Source organism: Streptopelia decaocto (genome assembly GCF_964273445.1).
Source record: "Streptopelia decaocto genome assembly, chromosome: 2".
NCBI classification, from domain to species: domain Eukaryota; kingdom Metazoa; phylum Chordata; class Aves; order Columbiformes; family Columbidae; genus Streptopelia; species Streptopelia decaocto.
Window position 1 is genome coordinate 45,997,762 of NC_138655.1, and position 16,081 is coordinate 46,013,842.

General features: G+C 38.6%; 1 protein-coding gene across 1 annotated transcript; it reads right to left on the reverse strand.

Annotated features, from left to right (window-relative positions):
- Positions 1 to 1,892: 1,892 nt before the first annotated feature.
- RNF125 (ring finger protein 125) lies at positions 1,893 to 13,201 on the reverse strand (the record flags this gene model as incomplete). Its single annotated transcript, XM_082044559.1, is given in 8 exon segments — positions 1,893 to 1,985; positions 3,215 to 3,322; positions 4,660 to 4,685; positions 4,688 to 4,746; positions 6,127 to 6,146; positions 6,150 to 6,221; positions 8,621 to 8,774; positions 13,167 to 13,201. Coding segments are annotated over 8 exon segments (567 nt in total).
- Positions 13,202 to 16,081: the final 2,880 nt, after the last annotated feature.

The following is a 16,081-nucleotide window of genomic DNA, read 5'->3' on the forward strand; positions in this document are numbered from 1 at the left end:
CATTAGAACTTTGTTCAGGAGACCGCAGTATTTATTGATTAGTAGCTTTTGGCAGGGGGAGAAATTGCACAGGTGACCTCAGGGAAGTAAACTACAGGAAGGTGTGTGTGAAGGCATTCGTGGTCTTGCTAGTGTTATTGTAAATCTTGATCCTTTAATAAAGCTGTGACCTTGGAGCTGACAACAAGTATGCCATGGAGCAATATATAGCATGGCACCAGCCTTTTAAATCTTATGCAGTTTTTGCCATTGACATAGACAACATGTAAAGAGAAATCAGGCAGCTGAAGTTTATGAAACACATTTATTTGAAGATAAGCTTTTTAAATCTGACTTTTGAGATGAAATGAAACCAATGGCCCTGCCAACATTTTATTCCTCATGATAAAACATGCTTGTGAACTGAAATCTCAACACTGAAAACTTGTAGAACTGCTCATAAAATTTTGCCTTTTGCAGGGGCAATGGACACCATAGAGGTACATTTTAGATCACCTTTGCACAACTGTTGTACAACTGTTATTTTGGTTGTTTTCTTGATAATGCTGCTGCTGCTGAGAGAACAGCACCTCTGGCCAATACAAAAAGGGCAGGGAGTTGTTCTGTGGGAGCAGAAAAGACGGATGCAAACAGAAGAGAAAGGAGAGAAAGCTGAGTAACTGCAGGGCGATCAGACGTCCTTTGTTCTCAGGTGTATCTATGTCACTACTGACAGCACTTGCAGCCACAGACAAAACTAGGGACAACATTCCTACAGTGGTAGCGTATTTCATACATATTAACATTTCTCTATACATTTTTTAGATGGGCAAGAAGCCATAAATCAAATAACTTCTTCCCTATATTTTTGGCTACTTTTCTCTGGCAAACCAGGTGGGGTTTTTTTGTTTGCTCAGGTGTTCCCACCAATTCCACCCTTTGGAGCAGCACTATCCATCTTTCTGACTGAATAGTTTTCATTCTAAAGGACAGTTCTCAAAGAGAAAGGAAAGCAACATTCCCAGGCATGCGAGGCATTGAATCTTTCTCTTTCCCAAAAGAAGACACTTTCTGGTTCAAAGAAAAAATAGTAAAAACCTAAAAATCTATCAGGAGTTTCCTTGTCAACATGTTCCCATTTGATTAAAACTACTTTAATCACTGTACATGCTTCTATGCATGAACATGAATTTTCATTTCTTATAGATCATATGCATCTTTGAAAGCACGTTATACTGTACATATATTTTTAACATATTAGTAAGAATACATAATATTTATAAGATGTTGTCAATCTCTTTATCAGGTTTCTGTATTTTTATTATAAACATACTATTCACTTCTTGCTATCCTTTCAAGATGGCTTTCACTTACCAACTTTGCTGATTTTGAGTCTCATCTTGCACTGTAAATGGAAACATATGTGCAGTCTTATGGGCCAGTAACACTGTCCTTTATAGTAGGTAGGATGCCTGATACTGTTTTGATGGAAGTTTGTTCCAGTTTGTTTGGTCCTGTACTGTCTGAAAAGCTGCTGTTTGTCATCTGCCCCCAGCATGGCACTGTCATCATTAATGTACCAAAGACTGGCCTGCTCTGGGACTAGAGCTGCAAACAAATGGGAGAGGCAGCTGTCAAAGGTAGGTATCTGTATACTGGACCAGCAGTGAGTTCAGGACCACTGTATTTTGGGCAGAGAAACTGATACCATTTTCTTTTATCCTTAAAAAAACCCAACCAAACAAACAATTTAAAAAATTGAATTTAAAAGCAGAACAATACTTAAGAGAAAAGAAGCATACAACATTTTTATGTCTACACAGGTTACCAACACTCCATTAACTGCCAAAGGCTAAATTCTAATGACAGTATTTATCTACAGAACATGTTCTCCCACTCTTTTGCAGTAGTCCTTATTTGCTGTTTGGATGACTCACATGCACATATTCTGTGAATGACCTATCCAGAACTCTTTCAACAAGAACTTCTCCAACAGTGTTTATGTCCTGGAAAACAAACAAACAAACAAACAAACAAACAAACAAAAGATACTTTGTTGAATATCAAGATAGTAATTAATATGTTAGTAGATGTAATTTTGACTGCTTGAGTTGCCAATTAACAAAATACTGGTTTCAGTGGGTTTGCATCCATGTTTGAAATTTACAGCCTAACATTCTGCTCCTTAGTGGTAAACACAAAAATGTAAAGGAAGAGAAATAATTATGAAACTTGACATAACTGTGGTCAAATGCAGAAACAGATTAATTCAGTGATTATGCAAAACCCAACAATGCTAATGCTGTTTATTAAAAGTCCAATTAGGGGATGCATGTTACATTACTGTGTGTAGAAAAAAACACTCGAGTCTTAGCTGTCACACATACAACTGGTTTCACCATGTGTATGAATTAGAGGTTCAAATTATGAAGATGGTTCTTCACCCCCGCCCTCCATTTGGACATCTGTAACATTCTCATTCCATTTGGAAAAAAATAAAGTTTTGTATCTTTCTTTGGGATTTTGTCTGGATAGGTGTCAAACGAAATATAAGAAAGCGCTAACTATTAATAATGCTCTTGAGAAATTCTAACAGCATGTTAATGCTTGTGCTGCCTTTCCTATTTTACAGCCCACTCAGACAGCAAACAGGTGCAGCACTCAAGTACAGCTGTGTCAGCTTAGGTTCATACAGAATAAAATGGGATGCTGAAATAACTTTCATATAAAGTGTGTAGGTTTCCATTTGAGGATCTCCAGGTATTTTAGAACCAGACTCATAATACCTGTTAAGAAATTAGATAACTGAGTACCTTTCCCTTGTCCCACTCCTAGACAGCAACAGAACTGAGGTCAGAATCCATAATTTGGCACCTCTGAGTACCAGACCATGCTGTTCCTGTACACATCTGCCACGCTTCGTGACTTCATGGTGCAGTTAGAACCGTAGAATCATAGAATGGTTTGGGTTGGAAGGCACCTTCAAAGGTCATCTAGTCCAACCCCCTGCAATGAGCAGGGACATCTTCAACTAGATCAGGTTGCTCAGAACCCCATCCAGTCTGGCCTTGAATGTCTCCAGGAATGGGGCATCTACCACCCCTCTGGGCAACCTGTGCCAGTGTTTTACCATCCTCAAATCTGCTCAATTCTTTTCATGGCTTCTTGATTGTAAAGCGTGTTGAAGAAGATACACATAAATCAAGTCCAGTAGTTTGCAAATACTATTACTCACTATGTAGTCTTCGTAATGGAGTGTATGTCTGAGTTGGAGATGCCTTATAAAATTTCTGCTGACATAGCCTGGATCTCTCTCAGGTGTTAAACAACAAATAGGACAACTCTATAAAAAATTGAAGGAGGTAATTATTCAGTTTTCATCTTGGACTTCTTACAAAATAAATATTATCAGTGTTTAAAAGAAACAGAAATATGAAATAACTGTATGTGTTATGGCCAAATAGCATTCTCTGAGCAAGATGAACACTGCTAGGCAGAGTGCACTGTCAGATCAGCTAATTTGTGGCTGCAGACATCCCAAGGATTGTCAACCTCCATAGATCTGATGGTTAATATATTCCCTTCTACTTGGTTTATCCAAAATAAAATTTGTTTGTCATCCAAACTATTTAGGTATCCATTTGTTTATCATCCAAATAATAAAATAAGAACAAATAATCAATTTGTTTATCATCTAAGCCACTGTTTGCATGATAAAGTGCTACAAGAAACATACAGGTTTTCTCTGGTCATCAATAACAAGTTAATTCATCTGTGTGGTTACAACAGAAGTACCTAAAACGCCGTATACACCTGCGAGTGAATGCTTCCTTTAATTTACTCAGAACTGTGGCTCCAGGCTAACTGACTTGATATGATCATGGTTAAAATGATGAAAACTAACCTGCAGTATAAAGGGAATGGAGCGGGTTTCCCTCATCCCACCTGCTGTGGGCAACAGGAACATTGGTTGATTTGTCTACGTGTTCTTCAGTCTGTAACCTCTCTAAAATACTTCTTCAGCGAGACATGAAAATCAGAGTCTAAAATGCCCCAGCAAATAGCGATCAGGGAAGTAAACTAAGCTTGTCAAGATCTGAGTCTATACCCTATGGACCTCATTCCCATCAACAGGGTCACAGTAAGTCCTCGCAGCCTTGTGGACCTTCAAATTTAAGCTACTGATATCAAGTTATCTTACCTTTAAAAAAATGTTTTAAAAGTCACTACAATGGACTCCTATATAAGGCACATAAGCATTCTAACCCCAAAGCCCAGATGAGAATACACAGCAAATGCTGCACAGGAATCCGAGTTAGGTCAGCAGAAATAGCACATATGGGATTCAAAAGCAGGGAAGTCACTGAACCTAATGATGCTCCTTGTCTTGGCTGTATGTAACTATGTGTTGTATCTGTTGTAAGACTTCCTACACCATTTTCAGTGCTCCTACCACCGCTCACAATGATAGGAGTGCTTATATTTTAAATACTAGTGCATGCATGCTTGTCTGTGAGAGGTGGAGAGGGAATTAATACAGGTATGTTTTTCCTCCACTGTTAAAACCAATTAAACAATGAATATATTTTCTCTTTGTCTGGTGTCTCCTGTAAGTAATGCTTGCTAGAATTAACCAGTTTAACATGTGAATTCAGTAAAATATATGCTTACATTCATTACCACTGCTCTCCTCTCTGATCTGTGGTGAGACAGTGGTCCATTAGCTCATCCTCATCAGTTTCATGCTGGCGATAAGAACAGGAATATCTGGAATTAAGAGGTAGCATATTGTAAATGGCAGTAGATATAACAGATACGTTTTTTAGTGCTATAAGCAAAAAAAGCACTATTTAGATTTCTTCGGCCAGGTATCATTAGAAGCTTCTTTTGCCATAGCTAAAATGCAGCGGGGGTGTATGACGTATACTTGGGTGTGTTGTATGTCTTGTTGGCAAAAGCTCAGCCTTGCTAATGGTTGCTGTGAGCACTGCACAGAACTGTGCCAGCACATCAGGATATTGATCCAGAAAAAGTGCTCTTAACGTCACCATGACCTTAGAGAAGAATGGATGAAAATACCGAACACTACAACTACAGCCATTTCATAAAAGCATCATTTAATTGCTGTGATACACTTGGAGCATGTGTGACCAAGCTGCCAATTCTCAGGAGCCCTCAAGTATTGATACTTTCTGACAGAGGATTCCTACTTAGCTCTCAGTACAGAGTATGGGCCTGTTGCATGCTGGAGACACTGTTTTCAGGTTAGTGCAGTTTGCAAATGTGTGTGGATAAATGCGCAAGTTTCTCTGAGCAAGCGAAGAACAGTAACTGAGAAGGAGATGGGTCTTTTTAGCAAATAACCTGAATAATGTGCCATTTGGGAATTCAAGTAGCAAAGAGTACAGGGACTTTAAATTGCATATATAAAGAAGCATTTTAATAACGATATCAAAATTGCTCCTAATCATTGATGGACAAAACAAAAGGCCATTGAACTCCAAGACTTCAGTCATTCTAGATTCGCTACACACCAAACTGATTGCTCTAACAGGTCCTGCCACGAAAGACAATGAAAGAGACAAAGAATTTGAACTTTTGACATATGGCACACATATAGTCTGTAGATTTATGTATTCTTTTCATATACTATAAGTATATAAATAAGAAAAGCTGACAGTCTTCTTAATTCAAAACTATTTCTGAAGAACAATTTATTAGAAATGAGCTGATTAAATTTAGATCATTATTAGTCTTATTTATTCTGGAAATAACCAACATTTTCAAGTTTTATTTGAAAGCAAACATAATTCTCCCCAAGAAAAAATAGCAAAACCTGCTGACTTGTCAAAATACTGCTATTTCTACAAAACAGGTCACATGGGGCTAAATCCTACCAAAATCATACTAACTGCAAGTAAAATGTATTATTTTGTAGTCATACATGCACACAAAATAGTGTCCATTCTAAGTACTATTTGAATATTATGATTTTAAAATATTAGTAAAGGATACATGTTCAATTCTAAAGCACAGGAACAAGTTCCAATTTTAAAAAAGAAACGAGACTTCTACCAGTTTAACTTTACTATGTTGGGTTAACAAACTCAAAAGTGCTTTTTCAATGTCATCATCACTAAGGTCTACCTTGTTACAGCATCTCCAAGCTACCGTAAAGGTCCATATTTTTCTATATATTTTTCACAAGTTCTTAAATGAGCTCTCATTTCACTCAGACATACCTAAGCCATGAGAAGAAGCAGCTTGTTATGTTTTGTACCACAACACATTCACACTGATACATCACTGAATGTTTTCTATGTCAAAGCCTTATTACAACATTGTGGCTGCATGTAGGGAAGAATATGCATCTCCTGCTGGCTCAGTTCCTCAAGCACTGGTTCAGTATTGCTCCAACACATTTTATAATAATAACATTCAGCTTATGAGAGTAAAGTGAGTTAGACTCAAATAATTGTTGGTTTGTGGTGGTTTTATTTGTTCCCTTCATTGGCCTTTAATATTTTGGCATTAAATTTGGGAGGCAATGGGGAAATACTCCTAGTTTAAGGAGGGGGACCTCCCATTTCCCATCTTGCTTTGTTTTTAATGATTAAAATATCAATGCTGTTAAAACCAATAGTTTTCCAACTTGATGGCCTGGTTCTGACCCCAGTGAAGTCATCAGCAAAATTTTTTATAGATTCATTAAGGATAGGAGTTGAGGTTTATGCTGCTGCTGCTACTGGGTGTCATTTCCTTTTTAAGTTAGAACCTCTATATAACAAAGCTGGTGAAGCACAACCAGGAGGTATTTTCTGTGATGAGAAATAATATGAAAGGATATGAAGTAACCGTGCTGAGATACTAAAATATTATTTGCACAGAAATGGTGCAGAGACATTAATATTACTCATAGGTTATTCAATATTTCTAACCTTTAAACACTGATGACCAGTTCTGGTGAATCAAGGTGAAGAAATTTAATATAGCCATGTCCCAGATATCTGTGCGATGCCTCTGTTACAAGTGATTATCCTGACTGCAGATGCAACAGAATGAAAATGCACAGGCTGCAGTCACTTAATTGCAATTTGCATTCCCTGAGTGGAAACTGCAAATGAAGTTGGGTTTATACTAACACAGCAATCCATGCATTGGCTTGACTGATACACCACAGGAGCACTTGCCAAGGGTAGGCTGCCAAATATCAGAAACAACATGCAAAGGTCTCTTGATGCTATAATGCATTAAATGCACTCTCCTTTTCAACATATCTTAGTGGCCTCACTGATGTCTTTCTGCAAGAAATACCACCAACACTTTCTACAGCTGTAAGAAAATTATAAAGCCCTGCAGTTAACCATACTTAGATCCCTTCTTGTGATCTGCCACTGGAGAACAAAAAGCAGTTCTTAGACTCTGCTAAGTACCGAATCTTAGCTAAACCATACCTAGCTCAGCACTTCTTAACATACCTGTTACATTTGGGTTCCTTCTGCAAAAAATAATTCTTAAAAATATTGAAGTTATATTCAGTGTTTAGCTACTGTTAATATCAAGGTGTTGCTGTTCTCACATTTCATTATTAGTTTTAACCAGATAGAAAACCCATGACAAAAAGGTAAAGAACCAATAGTGTTAACAACAAATAAACATTTTTGCTGCTTTCTCATATTGTCTGTAATTCCCCACAAGCCTGCAAATAGCAGTCTTTCAGAAGTTCACATATTTACTTGCTGGTTTATATTTTATGATATTTTCACAGTGCTGCTGATAGACAAGGAAGATTTAAGGGCATTGTTTTGTAGTCAGCAAGACAGGGGAAATTATAAAAGCCAGATGTGAATCTGGTCAGAGAAAAAAGAAGCGGGAGTCAGATCTGACCTATACAATCTCCTCCCACAAACTGACACAGGTATCAAGATATGACAGGGGAACAGGACTGAAGAATGTTCTTTATACAGAGAGAGGCACAGAAGGAAATATTCACAAATGTGGGAGAAAATACTTGGGTTTACATAAATTTTCAAGAAAACGTATTAATTAAATCTTGGTTAACTTTTTCCTACTGATATATGCCTTGTCCTCCACCCCAAAGTTCTGTTAACCTTTCGCTCTGCACCTTGTTTTGATGAAACATGATTAACATGTTCCAGTTCAAACAGTATCATTTAAAACTTTATTTGCATGTAAGTGATGTTTCAAAGGTTTTACTTAGATTTAAGGAAGAAGGCTCAGTTTAGGTAGCTTTACCAAAGAGGGGGCAGGGTGTTTGAAAAAGAAAAAAAAAAAATCACAACATTTTATATCTTTGTCCTGTATCTTAACGGATGCAGTTCTGGCCAGGATTTTTTTTTTTTAAGTGATTTGTCCTTTCTCCAGACAAAGAGAGCCAAAAAGATTCAGTTCCCACAGATTTAGGCTTGAGCTTAATATTTGCAATGGCACTGGCAGCATGTTTTAGAGCTCTTTTAGCTGTGGAACTTGATAAATCACAAAAATTTATTCTTCCATCATCATGCTAGTCAAGTTTCTCTGTTTAGACATGGCCTGAAAAAAAGAGATCTTAATAGTGTTAGTTCATGTCCATGGATACATCTCTGGAATTATTTAGTAATTAGTGTTCAAGGTTGCAAACCTCTGTTTCACATTCTGTGCAATTTCGGTTTGTGCTCTCCATTTTCTTGGCAATATCAGTAGCTGGAATTCCTTCAGAAGGAAGATAAGCACGGCAGTAAGGGCATGTCCACACATTATTCTTTAAACTTGCAGAAATACAGGAATGACAGAATCTATACATAGAAAAAAACCCAAAACATACTTCAAATAAGGTAGGATATATAAAAAAAGAATTAAAATTTTGCACATTAGATCCCCAGTGTAATGTTGCAGGATATTTTTTCTTCTTAGATATATTGATAAGAAGATTGTGGGTATTGTTCCTGCAGCTCTTCTTGCATTAACGGAGCATTAACTGAGTCTGCTGGTAGCACTGAAATGTGGCTGTGGGGACTCATTTCAGAGCAGAAGTGAGGGACTCGTCCCCTGTGACCAGGCAAAGCCTGCAGTCCATGATTGCTGCTGGACAATGTCACAAACATGCATACTGATAACTCACTGTAAGTCTTTCTGAGCTCATAAACAGAAGAATACTCCATGCTGCTCCTATGTTAGGCAAGAATTCAGGTTAAGATGAGGGAATTGCTCCAATACGTGACGAAGTCAGGAACTGGAGAATCGGGTTTTAGGCAGCAGTCACAGGGGAAGTGTTAGGTGGTTGTGTTACAAGTGGGTTCCCTGTCCTAGTCACCTCAGGGTTTGGACTGGATAAAGGCATACCTACCTCTGGGAGTGTCCAAACCGCTTCACTTCTCTGGTTTTCTTAATAAAACCAGATTGGATTAGTGGTCACTGCAGCTGTTTTTAAAAGCTTTTTGTCAGTTACCGATATGACAGATAAGCTTTGGTGAATCTGTCCGTACAGATTTAAGACATTAGTGCTCTTCCCTATCTGAGCACCACTGCAAAGCCCCGGTGCTAATGGAACAGGTGATGGCCTTTCTTTGCATTAGATTATTGGCTCCCCATCACGTCGAGATAAGGATCTGAAGGGTCTCAGGTAGAGTGACAGCCTGGGGCTGCATGCAAGGACAAAAGAAAGGATGCACACTGACTGACTGACTGACTGACTGACTGACTGACTGACAGCCCCTCTGGCTTTGAGGGGCTCTAAGAGGCTGTTGTGCCAGACTGCAACCTGCAGTGAGCACACTGCTCAGCTTCGGTGAGCACACAGATAGCAGACGCATAAGGGCAAGGAGGTGGCAAAAGTTCTCGCACCTCTACGATAAATTTGCACTTGTGTCCTTCTGTTATGTCTATGAGACTGCAGGAGTGGCAGGAGCAAACTTGTGTCCCCAACCCCAGCCACATAAATGCAAAACTTCACTGAAATAAGCTGCTGACTTTGCACTGAAACAGGCAAGGAGCAGCAACATCTTCTGTTTTGCCAGTTACATGCAGTAGCTTTCAGGAGAGAGGCACCTAAAACCATAAATCGTTGGCTGGTAGATCACTCAAACCAGCAAGTACTCATGGTCATGCTGTGCCCGTTTCAGATGCTGCCATTCACACTCTCTTGTGCTGCCCCTCTCCTGAAGATTAGCAACCTTTTTCTCTGCTTCCTCTCCCAACCCTCCAGCCCAACACAAGCTATCACATGCTTGTCTCTTAGATACTACTGCATTTTAGTGCACAACCACCTGCTTTCCCATTTGCTGAAATGCAAACCTTTGCACCAGAGCTGCTAAGTCCCAGTTCCATGTTGTCCCCACCAGCTCTGCTGTGCAGATCACAACTCCAGCAGAGAAGTGAAATTGGAAACTGAGGCAAAACCTTCCCAAGACACTGTAAAACAACTTGCCAGGCTTGCCAGTGTGTCATGCAACAGCAATTCTAACATACTTAACAGCCTGTGATCGATCTATAGGGGGATTTCAGATGTAATCTCTTCTTTAGAAGACTTCTTCATATAGCTCCATGGAGCCATGTAAAAACAATCAAAGCCTAAGTCAGGCAAAAGGTGGTATTTTGCAGTCACTTCACAGAAGTATAAATGATTACAGAAAGTGTGAAGAGAGTACAGCCAAGAGCCAGCACACTCCCAGTCCAAGGATAAACTCTGAATTGTTACACACAGTTTGCCCTCGGGCAGGTTTTAACTTAGATTATTCCTGTACTTTAGACAGGGTTGAAAAGGTTTCTTTGTTTCCCTGACAAACAGAAGAGTCTTCCATAAATAACCCCGTACAAGGTTCACACGTGCTGTCTGAGAGCTTTTCCCTTTTAATATCACAGAATATAAAGTCTGATTGCCCTTTGCCAGTTTGTTCATCCTCCCCTAAAACTGTCAGTAGCAGAGTAAAACAAAAAAACAAAAAGAAAAAAAGGAATATAAAGGATACAAGAATTGGCAAGGAATACTTACATTCATGCGTTAAGCACAAATAGTCTTTTGTTGTTAATCAGTGATTTGTTCTGTTGACTATAAAAATCATTTAAAAGAATTTCAGGTTCAACAACAAAAATCCCTCCACCCTTAACCCAATGTATGACTCTGCTTTATTTGCTCAGTCTATACCTGAATGGGTAAAACAAATAAATAAAAAATCACCTTAAAACGGTTCAGGTGGATGAAATAAAACAAAAGCATCTCAGGATATTGACACTGACCCTTGCTAACAATGCTTTTTCCCTCCTTCTGTCCACCCTCAAATTGCCTCAAGTCTCTAGTCAGAGGCTGCAGGACACATCCAACAAAAGCAAATACATTAGTTCTTGACGATGCTGTAGAACAGTTGCATTTTGTGACGTACATACATATGTATGTCTCAGCTCAGGAACACAAAATTTTCCATGGTCTGTGACCTGGAATAAAACATAAAAACAAGCCTTCCCAGGTTAACAACAGAAAAGGCATAGCTGCTTCACTAGTCATCTGCTGCAAAGGAACACTGCAAAGTTGCCTATAGATTCTGAGGCCAACCAGTGGTCCTGGAAACTAAAAAAGGGCGCAGAAACATGCTAGAAAGCCTTTTATCATTTTTCTTATTTAACATTTTTCCAAAATTATTCCTAAACATCAGCCTAAGACATACTTCTTGCTGCTGTTATCCCTAAAAAGATGCTTGTGTCAGGTGCCAGGTTTGTAAAGGGAGTCAGTAGCAGATGGTTCACGTTCGTTCTTGCATTTTACACCTGCATACATTGCTCTGTGCTGATTCTAGATGTGATCTTTATGCTATGCTTGCATCTGGATAAGACTGAGATTAGGGGGTGATACTTCAATTGTGGCTCACATAAATATTGCGGGGAAGACAACCATTAGAAATACTCACTTGGAATTTGAACCAGAAGAACACATTCACTCTAGAGTGGCTGGTATTACACATCAGTTGTGTAAGTGTTCCAGAACAACTGGCCTTATCCTAAAGCAGCTATCCCAAAACTGAGTTTCTGGCATATCCTACCCTTAAGCAGATTTGACTGGGGTGAATTTATACATATTTCTAGGTATTTAACAGGAGAAAGAAATGAGCACAGGTGTCACAACCTCGCCCTGCATTCAGCAGAGAAATGGGCATAAATTAGTAAGTCAGTCTTAAACAGGCTGACTCCGGGGATGCTTTACCTGTGCCCACCACCTATGGTAGACAGTGCTACACTGTGTAACTTACCTTTATGTAAATCACTTACCTATATGTAAATCACTTCAAAGCGGGCTTTCCCCTCTCCCTCAGCTGTCTTCCCAGATGTCTCTCCAGCCAGACAGACCCCAGGCATCTGCACCCCAAAACCACTCCCATCCCCAAACCCCACATCCTGGCCCCCCATTGGCCTCCGTCCCAGCAGGAGACATCCCAGGACCAAGCAGTGGGAAATCCCTTTGCCTGAGCTGGTGGCCACACTGCCACCACGGCCCTGACATGGTGCTCTGGCCCTGCAGCACTTCACGTGATGGGAAATCTCTCCCTGTGCTGGGGAAGTGGTGGAGGGAACCTCCTTTTTCTCAAGAGAATTGTACATCCCTGGGTGCAGGGGTGCTGTGGGTGGGGAGGGGATTGAGGTCTTGAAGTATCCATGGGCTAGGCACGACCTCAAAATTTTGAAAGCCTAAAAAGTGTCAAAATCAAATAAACACAGTGTATTTGTTGTGATTCCCTGTAATGTATACTTAGAAAATACTAATATTTTTAAGAGGGGTTAGAACGCTGGCAGGGATGCTGTTTAGTTAAAACATTGTTTGAAATCTAAACATTGTTTAAAAAAATTTAAAAATTGTTTAAAAGCATTTAGTTAAAACATAATTTAGTTAAAAACCCAACACTAACGCAACTGACAATGCACTTACCTACTGCTGCCTACTGCTGTTGTTGCCTTGAGGCTGATAATTCAGTCACTGATTAGTTTTTAAAATAAATTTCCTTTTAGCACTGGAGATCACACTCAGGTCTAGACAGCAACAGCCCACATCCATTGTGCCAGTGTGATGGACAATCAGCTACCACTGTCAAAGAAAAGGTGGAAAGAAGTGATGGCTACAAATTATAAACAATGACAACAGATATTTGAGAGAAATTTCTTTCACTCTCTTTATTTGTAAGGGCCTTGATTCTCTGTTTTACCTTCTTTCAGCCTCTTCTTCACCCAGTACTCTCATGATAGCTGTGGTGGGGATGTCTGTGGTAAACAATGATACTTGGCAATGAAAGACATGAGGGACGTCCTTGTGTTGTCAATGGGCACAAACGTAGGTTACTTTTAGTGGAAGTTAAGGTGCCAAGGGGCTACTGAGCAGTGGAAATGAAGCTGTGACTTTGCCTGGCATGTTCTCTCACCTCATGCATCCCTGTGCATGGAGCTTGTCTGCCCACAGTAGAAATGACACCCAGAGGAACATGAAAAGAGCCAAGGGAGAATCCTGGAAGGAGTTGAACATGTGCAAACATTTCACAGTGTCCTTAATGCAGCTGGTAAAGCAACCTACCAGAGCAACTGTTTGGTTACTTTTGCCTGTGATGAATAAAAATAAAAGCAGATTCCTTCTAGGTGCCCCCAAACATGTGAACAGTTGAAGAACAAAAGTAGTATCCCCCCTTATTTGTACAGGTACTGAAAACTTTATAATGCAATTAGTAATGCACAAAAGTGAATTGGGATCTGTGTTTTTCTCACTTGGCTAAAAGTTGTCTATCTCCCCTGTTAGGTACAGTTGGAATAAGTTTCAATATCTCTGGGGCAGCATATTTTTTATTATGATGGATTCATTTTCTCTAATATTGAGGAATTTTGAATATAGAAGCAGAAAAACTGATATCTGTGCATGTCTCAATATATGTATATATTTTCCAGTATCTGACATGCAATGTATTTTCTGTAGCTTAATATTTTTTACAGAAGCAAATTCAAGTACGACCCACTTTTGAGTAGGAAATAAAAAGGGAAATGCAGTACATTGGGCAACTCCAAGATGAAAGCATCAGCAAGTTCGATATCTTTCAGTTTGTACCCAGACTGCAGTAAAATTAGTAATCTCCAGTCAATGTGATTTTTTGTGGAAATTTCCATCACAGATTTGGGTTTAGAGGAAGATACCACCATTTTCTGAGCCCAAACTCCGCAGTGATGATTATCTCATATACATATAAACAGCTTTTACAGTCATGTTGTTAACTTGCCAAATCAAAGACATAGTGACAACAGAAGGATAGCAGTTCCTGTGCTTACTATTTACTCATATGCTACTCCACTGATGAATAATAAAAGCAGATGTAAGAAGAATTATGTCTCATTTTAAGTAAAAAAAAAAAGTCAGCAGTATGCATTGTTATAGAAACTGCAACAAAATATGTTCCAGCATATGTGAAATCTTGACAGTCAGAATGAAGTCAACTAATTTCCTCTGTCAGTTATTGGTTTTCTTTGGTATCAAATAAATCATGAGGAAAATGGTAATATCATGCCACTGGCTGAACTCTAATTTTGTCTATTGCTGCGTTACGTTTGGTGTCAGTTGGTTAAGATTTACATCTCAGTTATACACAAATTTAATTTCTTTGCATATCATTGCATTAATAGTGTAATGTGATAAAATGTCGTTAACCAGTGTAAGATAATTAAGTGCAAAGGTTATAAAAGAAAATCAATCAGGGACTAAAACTACATTTTTTTCTGGTAAATCACACACTCATTTAAAACACGTCTTAATGTAAGTATGAATAATGTATGGGAAACATTAAATCATAAAGGATTAAAGTAAATGCTCTTTAAAAAATATAAACTCCAAATAAGCCCTTAATGCCTGTCAATAATATGAGAAAATAAAAACACATTGTCATCACTGACATATGGAGAATAGAAGACTCAAGAAGACAGCAGTAAAACTACATCGGAGATTTTAGGAATTACTGATGGTAATTTTCCAGAACTGAAGAGGTAGCACACACAGACCTGACAGTGGTGGGAAGGGCTGGAATGATCACCATGCTGGAAGCTTGTGGTGGCGCCAAGATCAGTGCTCACGACCAATGACATCAAATAAGGGCAGACAGAGTGCAGGCTCAGCCAAGATCTGGTACACGTGCACATTTCTGGCCAAGTAGGCATTTACAGGTGTGTATGTGTTTACTTAGATACCAGCATACAGATAAATTCTCTACATCTGCCTAATTAGTTTCCTAGAAAAAAATAAATAGTTAAGAATTAAGAAAATCTGAGAACGTATCAGGGAAGAAACTTAACAATATTAATGAAAATGAGGCTGTATATCAGAAGACTTTATTGGATAGAAAGTGTTCCACAATATTTTAAATATTAAAATGAACAATTTTATTAAAATCTCTTTCTGGATTTGGAAGGAAAGGCAATAGCTAGAAGTAGATAGCAATCAAAAATATGTCAATAAAAATTACCAAATGAAGCCAAAGAAAATTCAAGACGAGTAAAACCAGGGGCAATAGAAGTATAAATAAAAGAAGGTAAACCAGCAGCTAAGGCTCTGTACTGGACTGATAGGAGAGTGCTAATGGTGCAAAGAAGTGTTCAGCTGTCAGCTACAGTATTTGGTAAAGACAAAAGGTTCTATTTGTATCTGATCAGGCTACTGGATAATTTGCCATCCCATAACGACCGGGTAAGTATTAAACCACATTAATTAAGAATAAATATTCTAAAAGGAAGACAGAGAGAAATTTCACCCAGTAATCCTAGAAGAGTTGGCTGAGGAGTTTTCTGTCTTGCTGTTAATTACTGTTAATAATTCTGAGCATGCAATGGAAGTCCTCCAACGCAGGACTCAAATGACATGGTTGACCTCATTAGTTGTAAAATGTAAAATATGAAGTTCAGTCAATAAAAATATATTTGTGCTCACTAACATGGTTTTAGAATTAGATCTCAGCAGGTTTTTCCATGATGAAGTTACAAATATAATTGTTTTTTTCAACTGTGCTGATGTAGTACACTCCCACAGAATATTTAACCTAGCCTTTCATGTCCTGCAAACTAAAATAAATTAGCATCATATAATATGAATAAGGTA